This window comes from Eptesicus fuscus, chromosome 14 (genome assembly GCF_027574615.1).
Source record: "Eptesicus fuscus isolate TK198812 chromosome 14, DD_ASM_mEF_20220401, whole genome shotgun sequence".
In the NCBI taxonomy this organism is placed as follows: Eukaryota; Metazoa; Chordata; class Mammalia; order Chiroptera; family Vespertilionidae; genus Eptesicus; species Eptesicus fuscus.
In genome coordinates, this window is record NC_072486.1 from 42,432,870 (window position 1) to 42,449,251 (window position 16,382).

Sequence of the window (16,382 nt, forward strand, 5' to 3'; positions counted from 1 at the left end):
GCCAAGATAAGAGCTGGAGACTCATGAGTACCATGCTTAGAGGTCCAAAATTTATTCTAAAGTAAATACAGAGGCAGCAGTAGATTTTTAGCAAGAAAAAATATAGAACCAAAAAACAATCTTTTGTCACATAATTTGTGGACAGGGATTTAGATTCAAGAAGAAAGAATAAAACAACTGAAATGTTTCAATCTATTTAAGAATTCTCTTTATTTGTTTAAAGGTACTGTGAAAATATCTAACTAGCATTTGGGAGTGTGAAATTTAGTCACTCAGATTTGGTTTAAGACTGGCTTTCACTTTGTGGAAGTTAAACTATAGCTCTTCACAGAATAGTTGTATACACAAATGGCCCAGTGCATTGTCTATGTTAAAAATTAATAATTTACTAGATATTATTGTTACTTCTATCAAAAATACTTTACAAGTTAAATAGGGAATGACTGAAAGAAGAAAAAAATTTTTTTTCATTTAGATTTTAACTATCAACCTAAAAAAATATTGTCAAAAATCATTTAAAACATTTTTTTTCAAGTTTAGGGATGACTTTTCTGACACTACTTTCCAAATCAATTTGTCTTTTTTGTATGTCATAATAAAAAGTTGTCAAATAAGCTTCTAAATTGAAAAAGATAAAAATACCTCTCAAAGCCTGATCAACGGTAAACTATGCAGTGTTAGATGTTTGATATGTTCATTTGTTAATTAAATCTGAGGTTGATTTATAAAACCATCCTAAAGCCAGGGGCCGTCACGACTGAAACAACTGGACAGACAACCGAACAGCAGGCTGCATGGGGCGACAAGGCTGGCAGGGGGTTAGTGAGGGATGACCAAATGACTGAACATTAGGCTGCGTGGGGCAACCAGGCCGGCAAGGGGGTTAGTGAGGGACAACCAAACGACTGAACAGCAGGCTGTGTGGGGCGACAAGGCTGGCAGGGGGTTAGTGAGGGATGACCAAATGACTGAACATTAGGCTGCGTGGGGCAACCAGGCCGGCAAGGGGGTTAGTGAGGGACAACCAAACGACTGAACAGCAGTCTGTGTGGGGTGACCAGGCTGGCGGGGGGTGGCGGGGGGGGCAGTTGGAGGTTACCAGGGGAGCAGTTGGGGGTGACCCGGCCGGCAAGGGGGCAGTTAGGGGTGACCATGCCAGCAGAGGGAGGCAGTTGGGGGTGACCAGGCTGGCAGGGGAGCAGTAAGGGGCAACCAGGCTGGCACGGGGGCGGGGGAGACAGTTGGGGGCGACCAGGCCAGCAGGGGCAGCGGTTGGGGGCAACCAGGCAGACAGGGGGGCAGTTGGGGACAACCAGGCTGGTTGGGGGGGGGCAGTTAGGGGCAACCAGGCCAACAGAGGGGAGCAGTTGGGGGCAACCAGGCTGGCAGTGGGGGCAGTAAGGGGCGACCAGGCCTGTAGGGGAGGGGGCAACCAGGTCAGCAAGGCAGAGGTGGTTAGAGGTGATCAGGTTGGCATGCGGGGCAGTTGGGGGCGATCAGGCCGGCAGAGGGGGCAGTTGGGGCGATCAGGCCGGCAGGGGGGGCAGTTGGGGGCGATCAGGCCAGCAGGGGGGGCAGTTGGGGGCAACCAGGCTGGCAGGGGGGGGCAATTAGGGACAACCAGGCCAGCAGGCAGAGGCAGTTAGGGGTGATCAGGCTGGCAGGGGGGGGGGGGCAGTTAGGGGCAATCAGGCAGGCAGGCAAGTGAGCAGTTAGGAGCCAGCAGTCCTGGATTGTGAGAGGGATATCCCCAGGCCAAAACCGGCAGTCAGACATCCCCCAAGAGGTCCCAGATTGGAGAGGGTGCAGGCTGGGCTAAGGGGACTCCCTCCCATGCACAAATTTCATGCACCGGGCCTCTAGTTGCATAATAATAGCACTGTTCTTTTCTATGGGTGACTTGGAAGTGTTTAACCTTTTGCACTCGGATGTCGAGTGTGACTCGACATGGTTAGCATTAGAATAAAGGAATAGAGAAAAAAGCAAGCGAGTGCAAAGGGTTAAAAATGCTAAACACCAATGAGATGAATCAGTTTTGGTTTAAAGACTGAAGCATGAATTTTTGCTTTAGAGGTTGCCTGATGGGGCATTTCCATGAAAATTCAACCAGTCTCAGTTCAACTTATCCAAAATTGAACTTACCATCTTCATGTTCAAATTGTCCCTGCTTGGTACCTGACTCAGTCACTTTTGAAATGAATAGAAAGCAATCAGCTAGGAAAATGAGCAGGAAACTTAAGAAAGAAAAACTTCTTTTTTTTTTTTTCCTAAAACTAAATCTCATTGCAACATCCCCTATCTGTGTAGATTTTGTTCTTTCTATAAGGAAAATTGATAGAGCTAAAATAGGAAACTTTTTAGGAGGTTCCTTGAAATTTTCAGTACAATTTGGATTCTCTTCTCATGTTCTGATACTTTATTATTTAGTTGTTTTCAATAAATTTATAACTTAAGAGAAACTGGTAAAACTTACAAGTGCTAGAACAGGGGTCAGCAAAGTATGACCATAGGCCAAGTCCAGCCTTCTGCCTTGTTTTTAAAAATTAAATTTTATTGGGACAAAGCCACAATCATTCGTTTACATGTTTTCTGTGACTGCAGAGTTGAATAGACTGTACAGAATCTGCATGGCACAGAAAGCTAAAAACATTTACTATCTGGTCCTTTACAGAAAGTTTACTGACCTCTATTTAGGGTTTTCAAATAAAGAAGAGTATCTTTTTCAGTATAAATGAGAATAGTGAAAATATTTTTTCTGCTATTGTTAAAAATTTGCTGTGCACCTGTGCTTCTTGATCAGATAATTTAAGAAATTTCATAGTAAAATTAGTTCTTTGTTTATAGTCTATGTAAATTGGCTCCTTCAATTCTCACATATGATGGGTTGGTAATTCTAGATTCCATTTGTTGCTTTTGCTTACACATGAATTTGCTTTATAAAGCATACCCTTTTCAAATCAATCTGTTATAATCTATACTTACTCAGTGCTTTGCCTGAAACATACATCTGATTTTTTTTCATACATCTGATTTTTAAGTGCAAAGCTAGCTTATTAATATAATTTATAATTATTCTTCAGTAAGTACAGAACCAAAATTGTTTTTTTAAAATACATTACTTAGCAACCTAACTAAGATTAATGAAGGAAGTCTTTATGCAAGTATTGATATTTCCTATGCCAATAGCATTCACAGTGGGGCTCATTTTATTTATTAAATTAGAAAGCGTATTTATCAGTTCCCTGGCCCTGAGTACCAGTAATCGCTATAAATATAAGCATTCTTTAAATCCATGTGTTTTCTAAACCCAAAAGCACTTTACCCATAAATCTCATTCATATTGCTAGTACCCTAGAAGGTATGGGCAGGCACTAGTATACCTAGTGATGGGTAGAGAAACTGAGATACCCTCCCCAAAAAAAACATTAATTTTTTTCTTTGTTCTTTGCATGTGAAAAAGCTGTTTTTGGTTTTACTCAATGTTTACTCTGTATTACGTTACTTGTGCAGCTTTATTTCCACTCCAAAAATTCTTGCTGCTCCTCTTGCAAAGCAAGCAGTCCCCTAAAGCATGTCCCACTTTAATCTCTCTGCTTCTTCACATTGCCCCCAGAGCAGTTTTCAACACCATGTCTCTGACTGTGCCTCTGTACTATTTCAAAGTCTTTATTGATTTCCGTCACCTTTGCAGCTTTTCAAGATGGCACCTGGGCCTCACCGTCATCTCTAGCTTTATCTCCCACCCTTGTCCAATATAAGTTTTGTACTCCTACTTTATTAAATATTGTAGTTTGTAGTTCTAACAATAGTGTTTCATTACGTTGTGCCTTTGCCCAGGACTGTAATGTCCTTTTTCCTTCGCTCTTCTTTATAGACCATGCTCAACTTTCAGCTTCAGTGTGGCCACATCTAGGAAGCCTCCCTGAAACTGTCTCCCTTCATGCTTGGTTAAGTGGCCTGACTGGGGATTGAACCCGCAACCTTGGCATATCGGGACGATGCTCTAACCACCTGAGCTACCCGGTCAGGGCTGGACTTACTGCTTTTTCATAATAAACTTTTTTTTTCTCTTTTTTTCTTTTTTTTTTAATAAATCTTTATTGTTCAGATTATTACAATTGTTTCTCCTTTTTCCCCCCCATATCTCCCCATCACCCGGTTTTCTCCCCCCCCATTGTCCTTATCCATAGGTGTATGATTTTTGTCCAGTCTCTTCCCATACCCCCCACACAGACACCCCTTCCCCCTGAGAATTATCAATCCACTCCCATTCTATGCCTCTGATTCTATTATGTTCACCAGTTTATTCTGTTCCTCAGATTTTTAATTCACTTGATTTTTAGAATCACTTGTTGATAGATATGTATTTGTTGTTCATAATTTTTATCTTTACTTTTTTCTTCTTTTTCCTCTTTTTAAAGAATACCTTTCAGCATTTCATATAATACTGGTTTGGTGGTGATGAACTCCTTTAGCTTTTTCTTATCTGTGAAGCTCTTTATCTGCCCTTCAATTCTGAATGATAACTTTGCTGGGTAGAGTAGTCTTGGTTGTAGGTTCTTGCTATTCATCACTTTGAATATTTCTTGCCATTCCCATCTGGCCTGCATAGTTTCTGTTGAGAAATCAGCTGACAGTCCCATACGACTGTCATAATAAACTTTTTATGTTAGGTCAGTTTCAGTTTATAGAAAAATAAGCAAGATAGAACAGCAAATTCCCATATGTCCCGTACTGTTACTTTTCTTTTTTTTAATAATGCCTTACATTAATTTGGTACATTTATACAATTGATGAATCAATAAGGAGACATTATTATTGACTAAGGTTTATAGTTTATTAAGATTTCCTTAGTTTTCACCTGGCTTTTTTTTCTGTTTCAGGATCTTATGCAGCACACCGCATTACTTTTAGTATTCTTGTCTCCTTAGGCTCCTCTTGGCTATCATAATTTTTCAGACTTTCCTTATTTTTTATAACCTTGACAATTTTGAGAAGTATTGGTTAGATATTTTGTGAAATGTTTCTCTATTGGAATTCATCACATAACATCAAGAGTACATACTAACATGATTTATTATTGTTGATGTTGACCTGGCTGAAGTAGTATTTGTCAGGTTTCTGTATGATAATGTTACTTTTTTTACTCCTCTTTGGAAGGAAGTCACTATTCAAAGCGCATACTTAAGAAGTGAGGAATTAGGTTCCACCTCCCGAGGGTCGAGTATCTACGTAAATTATTTGGAACTTCACAGATTTGTCTATTCTCCTCTACATATTTATTTACTCATTTATGTGTATCAATATGGATTCATGGGTGTTCATTTTGAACTTTGAGTTATAATTTAATACTAATTTATTTTGTTGCTCAAGTTATCCAAGCTTTGGCTATTGGGAATCTTTTAGTTGGCTCCTGTGTCCCTTTGACGTATCCCCATCATTGGGGGGTTGTTTTGTTGTTGTTTTTTGGCTTTATCTTTATTTTTTTTAGTACTTTCCTTTTTTCTTACTTGTCTTGCATATATCTCGCCCCAGTCCTAGAATGACTGTTTTATGTGTTTTTTATTTTATTTTATTGAACTGTATTCTGTGATACTATTTGGTTTTTGTTTGTAATTCTGAATTAGCATGAGGTATTTTGTAATATGATTATATTTTTATCAAAATATCTCAAGAATGGTCTGTTTGCTTTGTGACTGTCCAGTTATCCTGAATATTTTGTTTTTTGATTAAAGATATAACTGTTTTTGATATAAATCTTTTTCACAAGATTCCTATCAGGTGACTAAAGTGACACCTCATTATTTACCTGACACTTTATTTTTAGGAAATGAACTGGTTTTACACAGGTTAATTTTTTAGGTGCCTAAAGCGTAAACTTTTTATGTATCCATTCCTTTTTTCTTTCAAGGAACATATTTAAGCACCTACCATGTGCTAGGCATAGTGCTGAGTGCTCAAGGCAGATACAACTCTGTTTCTTGAGTAGACCATAGTTTAGTGGGAACATGGTTATACTTCAGCATGGTAAGTGCTGTAATAAAGGTTAGCTCAAGATGAAGTAGAAGCCAACAGCAGAGATCCAGGACAATCTGTTGACATTTTGAAGGTTGAATTTTAATTAGCCATATTAAAAGAGGGAGAATGAGAGAAGCAGAGAGGTTAAGGGAGATGGGCAAGAATGTTTTCACAAAATGAACAGCATGTAACTGAAAGAGCATGGCATTTTCAAAGTACCACAAGGAGCTCATAATGTTACTGGAACATAAAGTGGAGGCAGTGGTGAGAGTTGAGCAGTAAGCCTAAAATCCATCATGAAGGGCCTCATATGCCTTATTTATATGCTAACATTCTGGGGGAAAGGGGACACTGTTAGAGAGTTTTTAGGAGAGGAGCAATCACTTTGATGATAATGTGGACAATGAATTATAGTAACCAGAAAACTAGGTGAGGAATCCATTTCAGTAATCTAAACTGGAGATGAGGACAGAGGTAACAGAGATGGAGTAGATTGATTGGTGAGATATAATGGAAATATGGATGTGAGGTTAAAAGGTGACTGAAGTGATGTCTAAAACAGACCTCATCTACATGTACCTGATAATATAGGCCTGGGCAAAAATAACTACAGTGAAAAACACAATTTATGTTTCTTACTTAACAAAGGTCTGTGAGTCTACTTTCCAAGTCAGTATCTTGGAAGCAGTACTGTAGATTAATGGTCTAGTACTTGATCACTGATAAAGGAATAGTACATGTAAGGATTAAGTACTGAATAGCTCCGGTATATCACACTCTCAAGCTCTCAAAAATAGAAGTAAATAAACTGAAAAGAAACCAACACTAGATGTATAGAAATTTATCTAGAAACTAGAGGCCCGGTGCATGAAATTCATGCACGGGTAGGGTCCCTAGGCCTGGCTGGCAATCAGGGCCGATCTGTGGGGTGACTGGCGGGGTGATCGGGGGGCCCCCACTGGCACCTGCCTTGGAGGTGACCAGTGGGGCGGTCGGGGGATGGTGCCAGCCCGCTTGCCAGCTGTTCCCACCCCTCCCTCCTCCGCTGCTCTTGCCGCTGGTCGCCTCCCTTTGTGGGGTGACCAGTGGGGCAATCAGAGGGCCCCTGCTGGCACCCGCCTTGGCTGGCCTGGGGCCTGCGGTCTGGGGGCAGCTCCTGCATTGAGCATCTGCCCCCTGGTGGTCAGTGCATGTCATAGCAACCAGTCATTCCACAGGTGGTTCCACCATTTGGTCAATTGGCATATTAGGCTTTTATTATATAGGATGTTTCCTCTGGCACAGTCCTTACAGCTCTTATACCATAGCCAACTTTAGCTGTCATGCCAGTGCCTTCAAAATATTTTCCATTTCCTGTTAAAGCTTAGCCAGTAGTGTCTGTTATCTCAGATAGAAATTATAGTGACACAATGTATTTACACAGTGTGTTAGTTTAACCCACTCCTCCCACTGTGCAAATAGCTCCATTAATGTAAGTTTGGCACTTTGAAAACCACAAATATTTTTGGCCTGCTTGCATGTCATTGTACACAAACATTTTGGCATACTGTGTGTCACTATAACATTAGTTGGGATTACTCTCTATATTAATAAATGATGCATGTGCCCCCAAAAGTGACTAGAACATAACCTAGTTTTTATTTGAATCTGGCCAGTGTTGTCATGAAATATCTCAGCGTTTCCATAAAGCCACTGTCAAGTGATAGCAACTCATATTTGCAGATGAGAAAATTGAAAGTGAGTTTGATGTATCATCTCAAGCCTCCTTGTCTAATAATGTCTTCCATATATAAGCTGTTTCCAAAATAATATGGTTCAAAATAAAACAAGCATATTAAAATGTCAGATAACAAGTTTATATAATCCCTTAGTCACAAAGGCAGTTCCGGAAGGAGGTAGAAGGCATACAAAACAGGATATTGTAATTCTTGTAAAAAGAGAAATAGATAAAGGACTGGAAAGCAATCCAAAATGCTCCTAGGCCAGTGGTCGGCAAGCTCATTAGTCAACAGAGCCAAATATCAACAGTACAATGATTGAAATTTCTTTTGAGAGCCAAATTTTTTAAACTTAAACTATATAGGTAGGTACATTGTTATTAACTTAAGTAGGGTACATGGTATTTTGTGGAAGAGCCACACTCAAGGGGCCAAAGAGCTGCATGTGGCTTGCGAGCCGCAGTTTGCCGACCACGGTCTTAGGCAATAACAGCCTTTTCTTATTGGAGTATGTTCAATAAGATAGTAATCGTTAGGTTTCTTAATATTCACTGAAATACAAAACAAAATAAACACAGTTTATACCTTAGCTTGATAAGTGCCCCAAAACAGGATTATCCTATAGTTGTTTCATTATAGATTCATTCTAGAAGTGATCAGAAAAAAACTTCTGAATAAGTAGTATAAGAGGTTCTCTAGCTTTTTTAAAAATTAAATTTATTGGGGTGATATTGGTTAATAAAATATGGGGTTCAAGTGTACATCATCTGTACATTGCATTGTTTACCACCCAATCTCAATTCTCCTTCCATCACCGTATCTTTGACCCTCTTTACCACTTCCCCAACCCCTTCCTTGTGGTAATCACCATACTGTTGTTTGTGTCTGTGCGTGTTTGTATGTCTTTTTTGTTCATTTATTGTTTTCAGTTTTATATCCCACATATGAGTGAAATCATATGGTTCTTGACTTTTTCTGTCTCCCTTATTACACTTAGCAAGATATTCTCAACATCCATCCTTATCACAAATGGCAGTATTTCATCTTTTCTTATGGCTGAGTGGTATTCCATTGTATATATGTACCATATCTTTATCCAATCAACCATCGAAGAACACTTCCATTGTTTCCATGTCTTGGCCATTATGAATAATGCTGCAATGAACATAGGGGTGCATATATCTTTGCAAATAAAAATTTTCAAATTTTGGGCGTTGATGGCTCAGACTGAGTAGCTCATTTGGTTAGAGCATTGTCCTGATATGCCAAGGTTTCAGGTTCGATCCCTAGTCAGGGCTCATACAGGAAGAAACTAATGAGTGAACAACTAAATGGAACAACAAATCAATGTTTCTCTCTCTCTCTCTCTCTCTCTCTCTATCTCTATCTCTATCTCTATCTCTATCTCTTTCTCTCATTGGAGGTTGATAATCATGGAAGGAGTTACTAGGTTATATGATAACTCTGTTCTAACTTTTTGGAGGAACCTCCATACTGTTTTCCATAGTGGTTGTACCAGTCTACATTCCCACCAGCAGTGAATGAGGGTTCCTTTTTCTCCACAACCTCTTCAACACTTGTTACTACTTGTTTTGTTGATGATAGCCATTCTAACTGGTATGAGGTGGTACCTCATTGTAATTTTGATTTGCATTTCTCTAATAGATAGGGAAGTTGAGCATCTTTTCATATATCTGTTGGCTATTTGTATGTCTTCTTGGAAGAAGTGTCTCTTCAGGTCCTCTGCCCATTTTTCAGTTGGGTTGTTTGTTGAGTTTCTTTTGTTGTGCATAAGTCTTTTAGTTTGATATAGTGCCCTTCATTTATTTTTGCTTTTACTTCACTGGCCTTTGAGGTTAAATTCATAAAGTCCTTCTTAAAACCAAGATCCATAAGTTTGCTACCTATGTTTTCTTCTATGCAGTTGTTTTAGGTCTTATGTTTAGGTCTTGGATCCATTTTGAGTTAATTTTTGTGTATGGTGACAAACAGCAGTCTAGTTATATTCTTTTACATGTGGCTTTCCAATTTACCCAGCATCATTTATTGAAGAGGCTTTCTTTTCTCTTTTGTATGTTTTTGGCTCCTTTGTAAAAAAAATTTTTTTTTGCCCATAAACATGTGGGTTTATTTCTGGGCTCTCAATTCTGTTCTGTTAATCTGTGTGTGTTTTCATGCCAGTACCATACTGTTTTGATTGTGGTTGCTCTGTAGTATAATTTGAAATCAGAGAGTTTGCTACCTCCAGCTTCTTTCTTTTTTTATCAGGATTCATTTGCTATTTGGGGTCTTTTGTGATTCTATACAAATCTGATGATTTCTTCTTCTATTTCTCTAAAAAATGCCATTGGGGTTTTTATGGGGATTGCATTAAATCTGTATATTGCTTTGGTAATATGCCCATTTTAACTATGTTGATTCTTCCAATCCATGAACATGGAATTTCTTCCTATATCTTTATGTCTTACAGTTTTCAGTCCTTTGTTCTTCACATCCTTTGTTAAATTTATTTATAAGTATTTTATTCTTTTGCAAAAGGAATTGTTTTTTTGTTGTTTTAATTTCTTTTTCTGAAGTTTCACTGTTAGGATACAGGAATGCAGTTGATTTTTGTACATTGATTTTGTAATTTGCAACTTTACTATATTTATTTACTGTTTCTAATATGTTTTTGGTAGAGTTTTTAGGGTTTTCTATTTAAAGAGTTACGTTGTCTGCAAAAATTGACAATTTTATTTCTTCATCCCCAATTTGAATGCCTTTTATTTATTTTTCTTGCCTGATTGCTCTGGCTAGGACTTCCAATACTATGTTGAATAACAGCGGCGAGAGTGGGTATCCTGGTCTTGTTCCTGATTTGAAAGGAAAAGCTTTTAGTGTTTTACCATTGAGTATGATACTAGCTGAGGGTTTGTCATATATGCCCTTTATTATGTTGAGGTACTTTTCTTCTATACCCATTTTATTGTTTTATTCATAAATGAATATTAGCAAGTTGAATACAACAATACATTAAAGAGATAATACATCAGGATCAAGTGGCATTCATTCTAGGGGCACAAGGATGGTTCAGCATATGCAAATTGACCAGTGTGATATACCACATTAACAAAACAAAGGATAAAAATCATATCAGTTGATGCAGAAAAAGTATTTGACAATATAAAACACCCATTTATAATTAAAACTCTTGCTGCTTTTACAGATTAATAAGACCACCCAACTCATTCTCTCACCTAACAATTCATGGGAAAATGTTATCTTTTAATCAGGTACTAATGAGTTGATAGCTAAGATTTATGATATTTCCTAAGTAATTTATTCATGCCAGTAATTTAAATGTAAATCATTCTTAACATTAAGATCAACCTCTGTTTAATACAAGCTCCTGACCAGTATTTTTAAAACCACCTTTATAGACTAGTCAGACATTATTGGGTGTAGAATCTTCTTAGCTTTTTATATGCCAGAAATCTAGGCTCTTAAACATTTTTAGTAAGATCCTGAAGAGAACAGCATGTTTCACATTTTCATATATCCTCTAGGAAATGCTCTGTAGAACCCAAATTAGAAATGAATGTATAACTCTTTATGTTGTGGCTGTGGTTCCAACGAAATCTAACCACTATCAAAAGTCTTTCTTCCATGCCTAACCCATACGTTTACCAAATGACACATTGAACTTGTCAAATTCAATCTATAATATCTAATTTAGACTTATGGATCTATAGAAGTAATGTAGAAGAAATTGTAAAGCTGTGCTATCTATTTTAATCAAACTTTAAATTAATTAAAAGTAAATAAAATTTAAGATTCAGTCCTTCAATTGCAACAGCCACATTTAAAGTACTTAGTAGTCACATGTAGCTAGTGGCTACCATATTGGACAACACAGATGTAGAACATTTATTGGACAATGCAGATATAGAACAGTGCAGAAAGTTTAATTCAATAACATTGTTTAGAGAGCACTGACACAAAAGGCACTTTAGTTGATAGTGACATATACTTATATACAAAAATGCCCATGTGATGACTTCTCAAGAGGAAAAGCAACCAGATTGTTTATAAATAGGCTCTATAATTTCATTTATTGTCCCCCAAAAGTGCCTTTTGAATTTATAAATTCCACTTTCTTTCCTCAAACTCTTACCCTAGCCCGGTCAGCATGGCTCAGTGGTTGAGCGTTGAACTATGAACCAGGAGGTCACGGTTTAATTCCTGGTGAGGGCATGGTCTTAATCCCCAGTGGGTGCATGCCGGAGGCAGCTGATAAATGATTCTCTCTCATCATTGATGTTTCTAGCTCTCTCTTCCTCTCTGAAATCAATAAAAATATACATTTTTAAAAATAGCCCCTTAAAAAGAAAGGAAGGCTCTTCTTTATAGTAGAGTGCTTACTGATAAATGTGGATGGATTGGTGAAGCTGGAAAATCACCATATCCCAACCATAATGATAAAGATTGGTTTAGGCAAGAATTATCAGTGGATGCTAAAAATAAGGGCAAAGTTTATCAAGGAACAGGATGCTTACATCGTTTAATTGTCTTCTCACATACTGCTTGCTTCTAAGTTATAAGGAGGAAAATAACTATAAAATGGAAAGCCATTGAGAGGCTGATGGGCCTCTGGATGTGATACCTTGAAAGACATTCAATATCACAAATACGAAATAAACTAGAGGCCCATTGCACGAATTCATGCATGGATGGGGTCCCTCGGCCTGGACAGCGATCTGTCAGGGCTATGGGTGCCGCAGGAGGCTGGCCAGCTGGGGGGAGGGGCCGTGGGAGGTTGGCTGTGGGAGTGTACTGACCACCAGGGGGCAGCTCCTATGTTGAGCGTCTGCCCCCTGGTGGTCATTATGCATCATAGCAACCAGTTGTTAGGTCCCTTAGGCTTTTATATAGAGAGAGATATGTGTATGTAAGTGGGAGGCATAAGCTGAATTTAATCAAGAGGAAACATCAGACAAAACCAAAATGAAAAACATTCTATTTTTAAAGTGACCTGCATTTTTAAAAATTTCAGTGTCACAAAAAATGAGGGAGAAAAGGGCAGGCAAGACTGAAGAACTAGCCGGGCTAGTCTGGCTCAGTTGTTAAGGGTTAGCCAATGAACCAGGCTGTCACCGTTCAATTCCTAGTAGGGCACATGCCCAGGTTGCTCAATCCCTGGTAGAGGGCATGCAGGAGGCAGCCGATCAATGATTCTCAATATTGATGTTTCGACTCTTTCTCCCTCTCCATCCTCTCTGAAATTAATAAAAACATATTTTTTTAAAAGATTGAAGAACTATTCCAGATTAAAGGAAACTACAGATGTGACAACTTAATGCAAAAGTTGATCTATAACTGGAACCTGAACTAGAGGTGAAAAAATAATAATAAAAAGGAAATAATTGAGACATTTGCCATGATTGGGATATGAATAGTAGACTAGAAAAAGTATTATATTGATGTTAAATTTCCTAAATTTGGTAACTATACTATGATTATGTCAGAGAATACCTTTGTTCTTAGGAAATACACCATGAAGTATTAAGGAGTAAAGGGGCATGATGCCTGTAACTTATTCTCACATGGTTCAAGAAAATAATTGTGTGTGTGTAGAGAGGAAGAATACAGTAACAAATGTACTACATCATTAAGATTGGTGAATTTGCATAAAGGCTACAAAGGAGCCCTCTATTCAAGTCTTACAAATTTTTTGTAAATTTGAAATTACTTTAAAATAAAAATCTTAAATTCTATTCAATGTTTTCTAGCCCTTTTAAAGGCACAAAATGACATGATGGCAATGAAGATGCAATCAGAGAGTCTTTCAAAAGAATATGACCTACTCCTAAAAGAACACTCAGAACTTCAGGTGGGTGACATCCATGTTATAGGCTTAAATTTTTTGAAATTGTAATTAATTACTAGTAAGTCAACTATTTGTGTTATTTGCTCTTCCCAAATCAAGTTGGTTGTACTTAATCACGGTTTTGTTAAGTGATTAAGGAACCCAGAATTTACCTAGAGGGTGAAGATTAGGACATTGCATGAAAATACAAGATAATCACATTCACCTTCCAAATCCTACTTGAGAATCAAAAGATTGCTGTAGACCAGTGGTTCTCAACCTTTCTAATGCCGCGACCCTTTAATACAGTTCCTCATGTTGTGGTGACCCCCAACCATAAAATTATTTTCGTTGCTACTTCATAACTGTAATTTTGCTACTATTATGAATCGTAATGTAAATATCTGTGTTTTCCGATGGTCTTAGGTGACCCTGCTAGTGGTTCTCAACCTGTGGGTCGTGACTGCTGCTGTAGAGCCTAAGACCATTGGAAAACACAGATATTTACATTACAATTCATTAACAGTAGCAACATTATAGTTATGAAGTAGCAACGAAAATAATTTTATGGTTGGGGGTCACCACAACATGAGGAATTGTATTAAAGGGTCCCGGCATTAGAAAGGTTGAGAACCACTGCTGTAGACCATCTACAGTAAAAAGCTATATCTAATTGTCCTTTATGGATTTCACTTCTGTTGTCAAACCAACCTTAAAAATTGCATTATATCCTAAAGTTCTTTGGGAAACTTAACTTTCTCAATTTTACATAGTTGATTTACTTTAAATAAAATTATCAGAAAATAAGGGACTATAAAATATTAAGGAAACAAAGGTGGGAGAGGGGAAAGCTGATTTCCTTACCATAAACAAATCCTACTTTGCAGCCTTTAAACCCATTTGGATTTCCCCATCTGGTCCCCTTCCTGTTATAGTTACTAAATAAATATTAGAAAACAGTCCCTTTAAAATATGTAGTCTTTGCCTTTCCTTGTTTGCACTTGTGCTCTTCTAGAAAAGAAAAAATAGAACTAACCAAGGGTCATTAGCAGTACAAAAGCATGAGCACCTGCCGGTTTGTAACTTTCACTTTGGAAAATCACCCTTTACTTAAGGGACTTGTCCAGAATAACAGCTCCATTCAAGCTGTGATTTTTGTCTAAAGTGGTAAGATATACACTGAGTGGCCAGATTATTATGTGTTCAGAGATCATAATAATCTGGCCACTCAGTGTATATAACCTATCTTCTCTAATCCTGTCTTCTGATTGGTTGCTTAAAGTTAATGTTATTAAAGTTATTCTGAAAGCATCAACACTCAGCCTGAATAAGCTTTTGATGAACTTCCTGTGTATAAGCAATAACACTACAACTCCATTTTATGAAATTATTTCCCTCAGGGTAGACTTTTACCTTCTTGGAACAAGATCTCTTAAGATTAATTCTACCCCATTTTCTTCCAATTTTAAATGATATGTTATAGTCATCTTTTAACATGATCAGTAAAGAGTATAATTTGAGAAGCTAGTTCTATTTGGCAAATATCTGAAGAACAACAAAAAAGGCCACCCCATCTGGGTTTTGTGGTTCCCTTCATTCTTTCTCTGCCAAAGGGGAATAGAAATTTTGTTTCCTTATATAACTGTGAAGCTAAAGCAAAATAGATTAAGGTAGGAGGATAAAAAGAACTTACCAAGAGTTTTATTTTCCCCTCTAGACATCTTTTCTAGTAAAACCCACCAATTTTGTAGTTTTTAAAATTTGAGACCTTCTTAATCCATATTTCACTGTTGATTACTCTTATAATTAATAACTATATGCAGAAAAGAGAATTTTTTTAAGTTCATGTCTTATCTATGAATCTGTTTCTCACTCTTTGCTATAACTACTTAAGTCCATTTTTTCTTGCAGGATCATTTACCAAAAGACAACAAGAAAAGCCTGTGAACTGTGAGGAAGAAGATCATGGCATACCATGTCAGGATGATAAATTTGCTATCACATTAGTCTCTCAGAAATTTAAAATTCAGTTCAGAAAAATGTACTGTGACTGGCCAATACTTTTTAAAATGCCATACATAAGCTGTTATTATAATGGCATTATCATAATATTTGATGATGTTTCACATATATTGTAAAGTCTATATTCTGGCTCTTAAGTAAAATATAAGCATGTTAAAAACATTTAGATATTCATAGTAACAGTGGTGTATGGTGGCTATTTACCAATAGAAAGAAAAATTCATTTTCCAGTTACTTCCAAAATTAGATTTTTAAGTTGCATGAAACCATTAATAGCCTTTAAAAGCTTTGATGAGTTTCTACTAATAATAATCTATTTAATCAGATGATAATAATTATGTATTTGAATATAGTATCCATTATCAGCAAATTTGTTCATGGGGAGATTAAATAAGGATAAATGATCAGAATTTGCCACTATATTAATAGGGAAGAGTCAGAGCAAAAAATAAAAACAGTGACCTGAAAGCCTGATGACACATAGTATGGTTTACTCTCATAAGACAACTGTTTTAATAATTATATTTTTGTTACTGTCCACCTATTGGACTGTTTTTGTTGACATTTGTGTCAATGACACGTAATTAGTAAGTGGTCAACCTTTTTAAAGTCCATCTAGCAGTGGAGTTTACATCTATTTGCACAACTGTCACAGCACTGAGCTAAAATTATTTTGCAACAATTTGGAATTCTTGACTCGGAGAGCAAGTATTTCCCATTGCTGTGAGAATTATATAATTGTAATACAAATATTACCTCCAATATACATACACTGGTAT

General features: G+C 37.3%; 1 protein-coding gene across 2 annotated transcripts in view; it reads left to right on the forward strand.

Annotated features, from left to right (window-relative positions):
- Positions 1 to 15,616, forward strand: part of LOC103293700 (B cell receptor associated protein 29) — a 41,106-nt gene extending 25,490 nt beyond the window's left edge. For both annotated transcript variants that reach the window (XM_054726645.1, XM_054726646.1), the window contains exons 7-8: positions 13,505 to 13,605; positions 15,493 to 15,616. In XM_054726645.1, the coding sequence (XP_054582620.1) occupies positions 13,505 to 13,605; positions 15,493 to 15,528 (137 nt within the window). In that variant the 3' untranslated portion in view covers positions 15,529 to 15,616. The remainder of the gene's footprint in view (positions 1 to 13,504; positions 13,606 to 15,492) is intronic.
- Positions 15,617 to 16,382: the final 766 nt, after the last annotated feature.